Genomic DNA, 14,491 nt, shown 5'->3' with positions numbered 1-14,491 from the left:
TGGCCAACCACAGTAGCCACCAGTAACGTCACACACAACCTCTTGCCGTATATTCTTCCTCTGTAGCCAGTCTTAATTTGTTAAAACGTTTATACTGCTCTTGGGGGTCATCTAGCTCATGTTGTCATGACCAGCACTTTTCGGGGTTGACGTCCAGCAGCCATTTTTCCGACTATCTCTTGTGCATGCCCAGCCTGCTCTTCAAAAGTTATTATATCTATCTCGAATGTGAATAGATTGTACACTGAAATGCGGCACTAAAAAAAAAAAAGTCCTACTGTATTGTGTAGACTGTAAGAGGACCAGAGAAACCTAGGCCTAAGATTGTATGGTGGGGCTGGGATTGCCTATTTAGGCCCAAGAGAGGTTAGGCTGTTGCATGTTATGCACTTTAATAATACGTATAATAATACAAACATTACAAACCTAACCTTTTAGTACAACAGTTAAAGTGCAACCATAGCAGCAATAGTTATTATATTTTAAGGATGGGTTGGCATAATATAAGACATGGTAGGCGTCTGTATAATATAATCTGATCCATAGTTAAAAGAATTCGTCCTCAGTCTATGCTCTGCCATGCAGCGGGTGACCCCATAGACGCATTCATCAATAGGTTATCTTGAGATGATTTCGGGGCTATCAACCAGGTATCAACCAGACATGTCAAGCTTGATCCTGCTGCATCAGCAAGGGAAGACACGGCAGGTGTTAGAAACACACGGGCCACAACAAGTGTAGTCAACAGAAAAATTAGCCATTTGATAATCCTTCAAAGTAAGGTCTGGGCAAACGAATATGTTCTTGGAGATTGCAAGTAGGAGGCACGTGCTGTGTGTTCATCTTCGTCCTGTAGTTTAATGCAAGGTTAATTTCTCAAATTCGTATTTTTATCGTGGGGTAACCTTTTCATATTTTTTTTTTTTTTTACACTGGCTGACTGTTTTTTTCTCAATTTATATTTTAATTTGTTACCGAGATTATATTTTACATATATATATTTTCCAGTATGAGTATTAATATTCTCGCAGCTCTGAACATTTACTTACTGCGAGGTTTGTTATTGTTTAGAAGGGGGGGGGGGGGGTCGTGAGGTATCCAGTTTCATCTTCAACATACACCTCTCGGGCGTCTGAATTGTCTTCAGAGTTTATAGAGGATAAGGGGTACATTTATCATCTTTGATCTGTAGTAGAGGAAGATTATCCTAAAGTGTTTGTGTGCAGTTACCGTTTATCCTCCTCCTCTGGTGTAGTTACCTTTTATCTTCCTCCTTTGGTGTAGTTACCTTTTATCCTCCTCCTTTGGCGTAGTTACTTTTTATCCTCCTCCTTTGGTGTGGTTACTGGTACGGTGGCTGATATTTGAAGCTGTCCGTGGCTTCTTGGTGGAAGGTGATCGCTCTCAGGATATACGATAGTGATAAGTATCACCGTCTTGTGAGAGCGCGTACAAGCACACAATACCAGGCGCTGTTACCACGCTGGACATTCATCACTTGCATGTATTTGATATTTGTTGTTTATATGAGTTGACTTCTGGCACAGACGACTGTGCTATTTTGGGGGCTTGAGTGTTGCTTCAAACATAACAAATGAAGGTTTCGAGCAGTTCAGGCCTAGTGCCAGTGTGTTTTCTGTCCTTACTGCCCAGTTTGGGTATGTCAATCTTCCACTGGCATAACTAAAAGGATATGAAGACACCTTTGTCTCCATATATCTTGCGGTTACCTTGCGATGATTTCGGGGCTCAACGTCCCCGGGGCCCCGGCCTCCTGGTTGCTGGACTGGATGTTGGACGCAGCTGCTCGCAGCATGACGTATGAATCACCTGACGTATGATACCTGATACGTTGATCAGGTATCCTTTGGAGGTGTTTATCGAGTTCTCTTGAACACTGTGTGTGAGGAGTCAGCCAGTTATGTCCCTTATGTGTAGTGGAAGCGTGTTGAACAGTCTCGTGCCTCTGATGATCTGCAAAGGATGGTACAGTGCTATAGATGGTGTCCTTGTCTGTGCCTGATATGAGGATGAGGAAAAGTACTGGAGTAAGCACAGTACCGTGAGGGACTCGACTCTTCACGGTTGATGGTCCGGATTTGATTTTGGCGACTATTACACTTCAGGAAATTGTAGATCCATCTGCCTATTTTTTCCGGTAATTCCTTTTGCACGCATTTTGTGTGCAATAACACCATGGTCACATTTGTCGAAGGGTTTTGCTAAATCTGTGTAAATTACACCAGCGTTTTGTTCGTCTTCCATGGCATCTAATGTCATAGTGGTCCAGCAACTGTGACAGGCAAGAGCGCCCTGTTCTGAACCCATGTTGTCCAGGGTTATGGAGATGCTGTGATACCATGTATTTTGTGATCTTACTTCTTAGCACTCTTTCAAAGATTTTTATGATGCGTGATGTTATTTCACACATGTGATGTGTGTGATTTTTATGATGTCCAATGTTCACACATTGCACAGGGGGGCGGGGCAGTATGTGAAATTTCTGGTTTGGGTTACGGTTGGGAGCCTCAGGACTCCTAGTGGATTCAGCTAAATTCCAGGTAGTATTTATTTGACCGTGTCGTGATGTAGTGGTCGAGGGCGCTAGTTTGGGAAATATAAGAAATATTGCCGGAACAACCATGGACATCTTCAAGAAGAAACTAGATGGTTTCCTCCAAGGAGTGCCGCACCAACCAGGCTGTGGTGGATATATGGGCCTTCGGGCCGCTCCAAGCAACAGCCTGGTGGACCAAACTCACAAGCCAAGCCTGGCCTCGGGCCGGGCTTGGGGAGAGCAACAACTCCCAGAACCCCATCAACCAGGTATAACCCAGGAATACCAAGTGAGAGGGTTTGAATCCTCCTCAGGGCTCTTGATTTTCTCATTATATTTACTCTTGGTAACTTTAAAGTTGGTGTTTTTTTTAGAATTAGGCTTAGATCTACCATTTTTTAATTTAATATTAGTGCGCTTTCAGCAATCAATAATTTCAAGTGGCAGAAACCCGACGACTTGACCTAGGCATGTATAAGTTTACGGGAGTCATTCGGTTTGTTGATTAATATAAATTTTTTTAAGCTGTTTCTGTATATTATTATATCTCATCATTTTCTGATAAAGTTTTCACTTCCCTGCCCCTTTCGTCATCTTTCCTCGTCAGACACGAGGAAAGATGGGGGGAGAGGACCAGATTCCAGAGGACCAGAGAGGACTAAAGAATGTTTGTGATTCTGGTGGGGAATCCTGGATGGGTGTTGTCTGTTGAGATGTGGAGTTTAATGGCTGGAATACTGTGTTTCAAACACGTGCACCAATAATGGGTCGTGCTCAGCCTTGGGATGATGTTACACTGGCCAACACCTTGACCGTCCCTGCCAGCAGCAACTGGCATAACCTGCCTGCGTACAGAACTGGTCATAATCACTGAGACGACCGAGAGCTTGCTGTAATAGGGTGAGCGTGAGAGTCGGCCAAGTAGCGGTCACAGGAGGTCATGTTGCACCAACCGCCGCCTAATCAATACGGCCGCTTGATGACGCATTTGTCTAGCTGTGTGCTGCTGCAGGTGAACACGCGGGTGTTGGGAGCGACACTACTCCAGACACTGGTCAAGGTGTGGCATGTTGGTCAGCGTCTGGCCACAGGATATCGACAGCTTGGTGGCCTTGACATTGGACGCTCTGGGGTCTGTACGGCCGTGTGGGGCACTGGTACTTGCCTAGTTGTTGTTTAGTGGGTGTGCCCCGGGGGGGGAAGGGATGGTTTTTGAACACTGGTCCGCTACCCTGGGGTGTATTAATGTGGATGTGGTCGTGGAAGACTTCATAAGCATCCGGGCCCTTATAATGGGTGGGACTAAAGAATGTTTGTGAACGTGGGCGGGATCCACAGCCGTGGGTGGTGCAGGTCCTGCCTTGGCTGCTCATCAATATTTTAAGTTAATCTCCCTTTCAACCTGTGTGGATGCCTCTGGTTCATACCTGCCAAACCATATGGTAGGGTCTAGGGCCTAGACATTTGTTGACGAAACCCAGTGCACTTTATCACAGGCTCTATTAATTATTATTATTATATAGCTCAATTATTATAATAATAAAACAATTATTTAGTGTTGAGTCAGCAGAGACGCACACTGAATCTTGCACTTCTTTTTAATGGTAGTTTCACTATAACCTGTTCCAGAATAGTCGTTATTTTAATCCTTGAGTAAGAGCGTCATACCAGAGAGTAGCTAGAGAAAACCAAAAACTAATGGTGTAATACTAAAATGTTCTACTCAAGGGTGTTGGCAGTGGCCATGAGGCAAAGTCTGACAAATACAGTTTGTTACTCAGATGGAGGCCAGCAAGTGCCTTACCCAAGTATCGTCCAACCGGCTCATTTTCATTTTATTTCATAATTTGCTTCGGGAAACTTTTTGCTATTTGTCATGGCCGAGACTCTCTACCTCCCTTCAGGCGTCGTTCGGCGACATTGTCATTTGCTGCCATTGATTTTGTTTAGAGCGGACAGGAGCCAGACGTATTTTTCCATTTGTTTAGAAGATTCAATGGCGTTAAGAAGCAGCTATGCCCGACCTTACCGTGTCTTCTCTGGGTTTGGAGAGGAGGCTTCTCTGCCACACATGGCTCTCCTTCATTCTTGACAGAAGGGATTGGGAGTGAAGATGTGTCAAGACAAGGCTATATATATACCTGTACGTTCATCATTCGCTGTCATTCTCTACTTTTAATTTAAGAAATAATACATTTTCATAGTTATATTGTGTTGTAGTCTATCCTAAATTTGTACTAGTTAAAAAAAAGGCAAGACTCACAACACTGTAGGCTGGACTAAGTAAAACGTAGATGGGTTGTAGAACGTGAAGTCGTACTCATGAAAGTATTGGTGCTATTTACTATGACAAAAACGAAGTTTGCCTTAAGTGATAAGGCTGCGGCTTTATCAGTAGGATCCCAGACAAATCTACTTTACACAGTGCTTAGTAAGGTAACACACAAACTGACGCATCTAGTGCCGGTCTCTTTGTATATTGTACCGGTAATCAGTGGTAGATGTGTAGGTTTGGCAGTTATTGTGTGACGTACGTGGGGAAAATACTGCTGACAAGGGAAGTGGTGTAGAGTGGTAGTGGTTAGCCTCGCTGAGGGACACGGTATCGGTGTGAGGCAACTTATTACCTTCACCTGATAACACCACTTGACTCCCCACTCCCCTGATAGCTCTGCTGCTTGTTTTTGTCCTCGCAAGCTCTTTATCCCTACCACATTGACTTCCAGAAATGTATCGGGGAGTGTGAGTGTGAGTGTGAGTGTGAGTGTGAGTGTGAGTGTGAGTGTGAGTGTGAGTGTGTGAGTGTGTGAGTGTGTGAGTGTGTGAGTGTGTGAGTGTGTGAGTGTGTGAGTGTGTGAGTGTGAGTGTGTGAGTGTGTGAGTGTGTGAGTGTGTGAGTGTGTGAGTGTGTGAGAGTGTGAGTGTGTGAGAGTGTGAGAGTGTGAGAGTGTGAGAGTGTGAGAGTGTGAGAGTGTGAGAGTGTGAGAGTGTGAGAGTGTGAGAGTGTGAGAGTGTGTGAGTGTGTGAGTGTGTGAGTGTGTGTGTGTGTGTGTGTGTACGTACTCGCCTAGTTATGCTCGCCTATTTGTGTCTGCAGAATCCAGCTTTGGTTCTTGGATTCTGCCTTTCTTGCCACCGGTTGTTTAACGCAATGACTCCTTGCCCATTTCACTATCATATCTACTTTTGGAATTATGAATAGAGTTTGCTTCTTCAACTTGCTCCTTTAGTTCAATCCATTTGCTCCATATTATGCTAAATGAAACCTTTCTAACTTCTGAGACTCGTCTGGTTGATACCTGGTTGATGGGGTTCTGGAAGTTCTTCTACTCCCCAAGCCCGGCCCGAGGCCAGACTTGACTTGTGAGAGTTTGGTCCACCAGGCTGTTGCTTGGAGCGGCCCGCAGGCCCACATAACCACCACAGCCCGGTTGGTCCGGCACTCCTTGGAGGAATAAGTCTAGTTTCCTCTCGAAGATGTCCACTGTTGTTCCGGCAATATTTCTTATGCTCGCTGGGAGCATGTTGAACAACCGTGGACCTCTGATGTTTATACAGTGTTCTCTGACTGTGCCTATGGCACCTCTGCTCTTCACTGGTTCTATTCTGCATTTTCTTCCATATCGTTCACTCCAGTACGTTGTTATTTTACTGTGTAGCTTTGGTACTGAGTTTCCAACTTCCATCTGAGTTGAGATGATGACACCCTCCCAGCAAGCACTAGAAATATTGCTGGAACATAGGTGGATGTATTCAAGAAGCACTTGGGCAGGTTTTTGCGAGAAGTGCTGGACCAACCCGGCTGTAGTGGATATGTGTACCTGCGGGCCGCTCCAAGCAACAGCTTGTTGGACCGAGTTATCACAATTCGTAGATTTTGGGGGAACTCTCTGAACCCTCTCCAGGTGTGTTCAAAAGATGACTTGATAAACATCTCCAGCGGATACCTGAACAACCAGGCTGCGATTCATACGGCAGAATACAATCGGCCGAGTCTAATACCCTGGTTGACGGCGAAGCAGTAGGCCTAGTGAGAGACCGATCCGCGGGGACATTGATCCCCGGAACATTATATGGTAACCAGAAGGTGAGGTAAACACAAGAAGGCCGGGAAGTGGAGTTAAGTTTCGTCTTTGATATTTGAGGGTGGAGGTGGATGAAATGAGAGCGGCGAGGTGGGAATGTGATAATGGTTATGAATAAGGAAGTCATTAGCGGGGAGGGGAGGGGGGCTAGGCTGTGGTGAAGGGGGGGGGGGGTAACTGCACCTGGTGTTACCTAGTAACGGATGGTGGGCCACCTGCTGCTGCCTGCTATACTACTTATTGCTACTTCCTGGCCTCGGCCCCTCTCATTCCCCGCCCTCCGACACCACGCCACACACGCTTCTGCATCCTTCTAACACTTCCTCCCCTCTTATTTATTTCTTTATTTATTTTATTTTACGTGCTGTTGGTTACTGTTGTTGGCGTGAACTATAAATTTGCGAGACGGGTTTACATAAGCCGAGGTCACGTCGCCCTGTTTTGTGTCTGCTCCGGATTCTAAATTAGACTCAGCTATGTACTTAGTTAAGTTATAATTGTTCTATTGTGAGACAATTATATCTTGTTTTTATTATGCGGGTTCCAGGACTACCAAACAGTATATACAATGACAGGTTAATTGTGACAATACTTCAGTATTCAGTAGATTAGTGAGTTTTCACTATATATACTGTATATAACAAGATACACATGGGACCCAAGAGCCATAGCTCAACCCCCACAATCACAACTAGGCGAGTACACACAGGGGCCTCGCGGCTGAGTAGACAGCGCTCTGTGGTCGTAGTCCACAAATAGTAAATACACATATGGTAAAGGGAAACTACCTCCCTATAACGTCTAGAGAAAAAGACCTGTGAGTGGACATAACATCAAACCTAACTCCAGCGGCTCATATAAATAGAATAACGTCAGTCTTACTTTACTCTGGCAAAAGTCAGAACATCCTTCAGAAACTTGAATAAAGAGGCTTTTAAGTCACTGTATTCCGTCTATATGAAGCCAGTCTTAGAGTAGACCGCCCTCTCGTGGAACCCCTACTTAAAAAAACGGACAAGGAAGCTCGAAAAGGTGCGGAAGTTTGCAACAAGACTCGTCCCAGAGTTGCGAGGAATAAGGTACGAAGACCGACTGAAAGAACTAAACTTGACCACGTTAGAAAGGAGGAGGGAAGGGGGGGGGGGGCATAATACAGACGTATAAAATACTTAAGAGGCATAGACAAGGTGGAACGAAAGGAAATGTCTACAATGAATAACAATGGAACAAGGGGCCGGATGGAAGCTTGAGACTCAGATGTGTCAGATGTTAGAAAGATTTATCTTAGCGTAGCGTAAGTGTAGTGAATAAATGGAATAACCTAAAGGAGCAGGTGGTAGAGGATAACTGCATTCATAACTTTAAATCCAGGTATGATAGAACTAAGCCATGAGTCATTGCATTAGACAACCAACAGCTAGAAAAGAGGGGTCCAAGAGCTAGAGCTCGATTCTGCAGTCACAAATAGGCGAGTACATATACAAGTAGTAGATGGGCCTAAAGTTTTTCTTTTAATATAGTTTCTGTAAACCTTATAAAATATAGTATGGTGGTGCGTGGCGAGGAGTTTAGACGAGATTCTCCCAGTATTGTGGGGGGTTGGAGGAGGGGGGGGTGATGGGCGGCGGCGTGGATGGCGGGTAATGGTGGATGATATTCGTTGGTGGGTCGAGTTGCGATGACTCACTGTGTGGGGGATGATGATGATGATGACGATGGCGGGAGAGGACGTTCAACCCTGGAGCGTCCAGGCAGCGGCGGCGGGAAAGTGGTCCGTGCCGCCCCCACCCGCCTGGATTGTACCTGGATGGGGGTTCTGGGAGTTCTTGTAGTCTCCAAACCCGGCTAGGTCCACCTACCTTGTATCTACCTGGTGTAGCTTCCGAGGATCAATGGCCCCGCGGCCCGATCTCCGATTCGGCCTCCCTGTTGGTCGTCTAGTCAACCAGGAGGTTGACCAGGATCATTTTTCTTGCTTACTCTATATTTGCTTGGTTGTTGTGCTCACTAAACGTTACGTCGTCAAACATTATTATTCCTAGATCCTTTACATGATGCTTTGCTACTATGGGCTGGTTTTGTTTAAGGTCTTAATTTATACCATTAATTGCCAAAGGCCCTGGAATTTATCACTGTTATGCATCATATTGCCTAATCGAAAACTATATTAATAACAGCTTGTAGTTGTTCAGTTTTCAAAAGTAATTTTCATGCTGATATTTGTGTTATTTGCAGAAGATAACACGAAGCTGGGGCTTGTATTTTTATCTGATATATCTGAGATATCTATATCTGATATGAGAATAAGGAAAAACAGTGGTGCAAGAACAGTGCACTAAGGTGCAGAGCTTTTTCCTGTGCTTGGACTCGATTTTCTTTGTTACTATGTGTTTTGTTTGACACCATTTTTATATTCATGGCCCTGCTGTTACCTGCTGTTCCTGTTGACTTCATTTTGTGGGCTATCACCTAATTTTGTGAATGTTGGTGGGCAGGTCCACCGTTCATAACGCGTTCGTTCTCTCTGCAAATAATAGACATTTTAGGAGCACGATCTGTATCTCAATCAAATAAAATATCAGCCAAAATACTACAAATCAAGTCTTCTAATTTTTAATGGTTTGTTGGTAAATGAATAGGCCGATAAAACAGTGTGTGTGTGTGTGTGTGTGTGTGTGTGTGTGTGTGTGTGTGTGTGTGTGTGTGTGTATATATATTTCGGCAAATTTCATAAACTAATATCTTTAACAACGAAAAGGTGGTAGTTACAAGCAGGAAACGGAGTACTTTAAGATGCAGGCAAGGTGCGGTGCTAAGGAGGGTGCCACAAGGTGCGGTGTTAAGGAGGGTGCCACAGGGTGCCGTAGGTGTATCCTGACTCCAGGAAGGACGGGGCCAAAGCGTTTGGTGAGGCAGTGTGGGCACTACTCGTGCTGGGTATTAATTACTACAAGTGGAGTCAGTGGGCTGTCGTGTTAGCCAGGCTGTCTCACTTAGCCTAGGTCAGGGCTAGACAACTTGGGTGTGCATATGCCAAAATCGCCACATCTTCGATGCAAAATCTTTCTCGCGTGTCAATAGAAATTTTTGAGAGCATAATATTAGTTCGTGCCTTTTAAATGTTGGGAGAATCTTTCAAATAGTTAAATATCACACTAGAGTAACTTCAAAGGATATTCCAAGAGTGATTATTGTAAGTCACCTAAGATTGCATGAATGTAAATTTGAGTGACGGAATTTTTCCTGGGTCGTTGTACCGTGTTGATAGCGTGGATATTTTATATTAGCCTTTTAAGTGTAATTATAACTATGTACACCCACACAAATTTTACGTCAGCACAAGGGTAAATAATAATTCAGATTTTCGTTATACAACATCAGTCACGCATAAGTTTTAAAGTTTCCCCCAGTGCCCAATATCATAATAGTTGTATTTGGCTAATCTCACCATAATCACACTATACACCAACCAAGTCTTATGAGAATGGGTTCATGAGTAAGCAAACCCCAAATTGGGACCATTAGCCTACCTACAGTGAGGATAAAGGAGGGAGGCGATGCGCCTGGCTAATAATGCCACAACTGAACGGGACAACACTTGGAAGTCAATATCGTGGAGACAGGTGGCTTGGAAATAGTATGTTTCTTTCATTTTCTTGTTACTTTTTTTTACTAAAATAGTTGTCAGTGTTTCTTTGCAGTTTTTGTATTGATCTACTTAATGAAATTGTATTTGATTAAGTTAAAATATATAACTCTGCGAAGAAGTTGGATAATTATTTACTTCATTGTTTTTAAGGGGAACCACGGGTTTCGTCTGCCAGAAAAAAACACAAGTTATTTGGTGTGTGCCAAAGGTGCCCCCCCCCCCCTCCCCTGGCCTAAGCTCTCCAGCACACGTGGTGATGGTTACCTTGTGTTGATCCCGGGGGTCAAGGTCCCCGCGGCCCGGTCTCTCTGGCCAGGTCTCCTGGTCAGTGTCGGCACGGTATATATACCGGTATGTAAAATGTTACAGTATGCGCCGGCATCTTTCCTCACCGACAGTTGTCATTGCTTCTACACTGTCAATTAACGTGACACTTCCTCACCATTTATATTTATTTTCCAGATGAAGAGTTCAATTAGAAACTCTACTTTTCTGTGATATTTAGTGTTACGTGTTTTGAGCGTCCTATCAAAAGTGATTGCTAACATAACTCCAATTCGTATTGTGATGTGTGCTAGTGTTAATAGTGAGTTGAGGAGCCAGTTGAAAAGTGATACTTTAATGTATCCGTGACACAGAGCGCCATGGTTGCAAGCTGAGCGAAGTACTGGTGACACTGTGAGGCGTGACCTCCCCTCCCCCCGAGGCGTGACTTGGGCGTGCTAGCGGGTCGCGTAGGCTCGGTTAACAGTGTGGGCGTGTTGTTGCCCCGCCACGTGTCGTCTGGCTGTTTGCAAGTGTTTGCAACAGGTGTGGTGGGTTGGTGTGAACGCTGATGCTGGCCGCTGCTCGGGGTCCTCCAGGCCCCACGCCCATACAGCCCACTATGCCAGAGCCACGCCCACACTCTCACAAGATCCACCTCCAGCACGGACCAGCTCGCTTCCACAAGCCCTGGTACAACCCTCCTTGGGTAAGTTCATACTCTTCTCTTCAACGTCTCATCTTATGAATTATGCTTTTTTTATAAGAGTGCCAACTATACTGGATGGTAGTGACGTCACTTTTTAGTTTGAAATGCGCTCTGCGTTTTAGTTGTTAACATGTTGACGTAAAATGCTTTTATCTGGTGCATGTATGGGTGGTGGTATTGCACAGAATGTGTTCAAAAGGAATTACCTGAAGATAGGCAGATGGATCTACAATTTCATGACTAACAGAATCCATTGTGTAATAGTCAACAAAATAAAATCCGGTCCATCAACCGTGAAGAGCTCAGTCTCCCAGAGTACTGTGCTTGCTCCAATACTTTTCCTCATCCTCATATCGGACATAGACAAGGACACAACCTATAGCACTGTATCATCCTTTGTAGATGATACAAGGATTTTTATGAGAGTAGACAACATAGAGGACGCGGCAAACCTCCAATCAGATGTAAATCGGGTCTTTCTATGGGCTACGGAAAATAATATGGTATTTAACGAAGATAAGCTCATGCGCTACGGTAAAAAAGGAAAATATAAAAACGGAAACCACGTACAAAACGCATTCAAATCATAACAGAACGAATAAGCATTGTAAAGGATTTGGGTGTACTCATGTCGGAAGACCTTACCTTTAAAGAACACAATAAAGTAGCCGTCACTTCTGAAAGACAAATGACAAGTTGGATAACAAGAACCTTTCACACTAGAGATGCTATACCAATGATGATACTCTTCAAAACGCTTGTGCTCTCTAGAGTGGAGTACTGCTGCACAATGATAGTCCCTTTCAAAGCTGGAGAAATTGCTGACCTGGAGAGCGTGCATAGATCTTTTACTGCTTGAATCCACTCAGTAAAACGTCTAAACTATTGGGACCGACTAAAGGCTGACTGGCTGGCTGGCTCACTCACTCACTCACTCACTCACTCACACTTTCTCTTTCTTTCTTTCTCTTTCTCTATCTTTCTCTTTCTCTTTTTCTCTTTCTCTATCTTTCTCTTTATCTTTCTCTTTCTCTCTTTCTCTCTCTTTTTCTTTCTTTCTTTTTGAGGTGTGGACCCCTCTTCCCCCTCCTTCACCTCGGCAGAATTCTAAGCCTTATTCCCAGGTTGAAGAGGGACCAGAGGAGGGGCGGGCGGTGTGCACCAGTTAAGAGAGGCCGCAGTGTTGTCTGCGCGCGGCTTGTGGTAGCTGGCCTTGGCTCTATGAAGTGGACCATATTTTCCAATTGTGGCAAGTCCCAGGAGTTATTTGTGATAAGGATGGGGAGAGTTAGTGTGGGTATTGTTAATGGTGGTAGCGGGCATGGCTTGGGAGACGGCATGAATCACTGGTGGTAAAGGAAGCTGGTCAAGGTTACTGGGCTCTCTCTCTCTCTCCCTGGTCACACCTTCTCCTTGAGCAACTTCCTGATCCTGCTCGCCCTTTCACTCTGGGCCTCCTCATCAGGCGCCGTGAGTGGTGAAACTCTGGCGATAGCTGCGATAAGGCAACACTGCTGGTTATATGCTACGTCTCGCACACATGCACCTCAATTTGACACTATCGACAGGAGCTTCCGACCTGAAATTCTGTAGGAAGTCATTGTGTACGCGTTGTCGGGCTGATGAGTATAGGCTAAGCTAGGTCAGTTGGGTTCGTCTAGGCCCGCACGCGTATAGTACGCCGGGACGTTGATTCTCGTAACCAACACATTGTGAGGCAGTAATGGTTTTATAACACCCGTGACTTGGGTGTTGGCCCCCGGTAATGGTGTTGGGGGGAGGGGATAACACAGTGCCATGCCCCCCTCTCTCGCACTCTCGCTTGCTCGTTCATTAGGACTACCATCACCGAGGGCTGTCCATTCAGCCACGAGGCCCTAAGTATACTCGCCTAAGTGTACTCACCTAGTTGGGCTTCCGAGAGTTGAGCTTCGGCTCTTTGGTCCCGCCCTCAACTGTCAATCAACTGGTGTACAGATTCTTGAGCCTACTGGGCTCTTATCAAATCTACATTTGAAACTGTGTATGGAGTCTGCCTCCACCACATAACTGCTTAATGCATTCCATTTACTAACTACTGACACTGAAAAAGTTTTTTCTAATGTGTCTGTGGCTCATTTGGGTACTGTTTCCACATGTCTCCTTGTGCGTGTTCCACCCGTGCTAAAGAGTTTGTCTTTGTCCACACTGTCAATTCTCCTGAGAATTTTGTAGGTGGTTATCATGTCTCCACTTACTCTTCTGTTTTCCAGGGACGTGAGGTTCAGATCTCTTAGCCTTTCCTCGTAGCTCATACCTCTCAGTTCCGAGACGAGTCTAGCCGCAGCCCGTCCTCCAAACAAAGATCCAAAAGTGATTCCATGCATCCGCCAAACCCCCTGTTTATGAATGAAAAACGGTTTACGCACGACTCACAACTGATTTCGTTCGAACACTTCCGGAACAAGTGCTTCACTGACGAGTTTTGTTCGAACCACTTCGCTATAAATGCTTCACCCACGTACTACAAATAATCGCCAACAGAACCTAAACACCTGACCTAACCTAACCTATGCCTATTTATACACAATATGCAAATATATTATAATATTAATTTATACTTCAGAAAATTCCCGTTTTGAATGAACAGCATGTTAAAATTTATGAATGCGTCTTTGGGGTTGACCGCTGGATGTAATGGACTTGAGTCGAGGATGGGTTGCTAGCCGCATACATCTGAATCTTCTCTGTCTTGTGTTTAAGTTGGTATGGACTCTAGGCTGGAACTGCCTGTTCTAGGATTGGTCTGACATAAGTGGTATGCAAGTTCCTGTACGATTCCTTACACAAGTTTCTAAAGGTAGTTCTTATATTGGCCAATCTAACAAATGCCCCTGATTGATATCCTTTTGGTGTGTGTGTGTGTGTGTGTGTGTGTGTGTGTGTGTGTGTGTGTGTGTGTGTGAGAGAGAGAGAGAGAGAGAGAGAGAGAGAGAGAGAGAGAGAGAGAGAGAGAGAGAGAGAGAGAGAGAGAGAGAGAGAGAGAGAGAGAGAGAGAGAGAGAGATTGAGAGAGAGAGAGATTGAGATAGAGAGAGATTGAGAGAGAGAGAGATTGAGATTGAGAGATTGAGATTGAGAGAGAGAGATTGAGATTGAGAGAGAGAGATTGAGATTGAGATAGAGAGAGATTGAGATAGAGAGAGATTGAGAGAGAGAGAGAGAGAGAGATTGAGAGAGAGAGAGAGAT

The 14,491-nt window shown here is 44.8% G+C and overlaps 1 protein-coding gene across 39 annotated transcripts in view; it reads left to right on the top strand.

Moving 5' to 3' along the window:
- LOC123758126 (MAP/microtubule affinity-regulating kinase 3) overlaps nt 1-14,491 on the top strand; it is a 286,973-nt gene that overhangs the window by 67,867 nt on the left and 204,615 nt on the right. For 23 of the 39 annotated variants that reach the window (XR_006772863.2, XR_006772866.2, XR_011229396.1 and 20 more), the window contains exon 1: nt 10,753-11,263. The exons of the other annotated variants lie outside the window; for them this stretch is intronic. Coding sequence is in view for 19 of the 23 variants with exons in the window: in XM_069329606.1 (XP_069185707.1) it covers nt 11,126-11,263 (138 nt within the window). In the remaining 4 variants the exon portion in view is untranslated. Of the gene's footprint in view, nt 1-10,752; nt 11,264-14,491 lie in introns of those variants that run through there. 39 annotated transcript variants of the gene reach the window in all.

This window comes from Procambarus clarkii, chromosome 22, assembly GCF_040958095.1.
Source record: "Procambarus clarkii isolate CNS0578487 chromosome 22, FALCON_Pclarkii_2.0, whole genome shotgun sequence".
Lineage (NCBI taxonomy): Eukaryota > Metazoa > Arthropoda > Malacostraca > Decapoda > Cambaridae > Procambarus > Procambarus clarkii.
The sequence above is the reverse complement of the archived record's forward strand: the minus strand, read 5'-3'. Positions and strand labels throughout refer to the sequence as shown.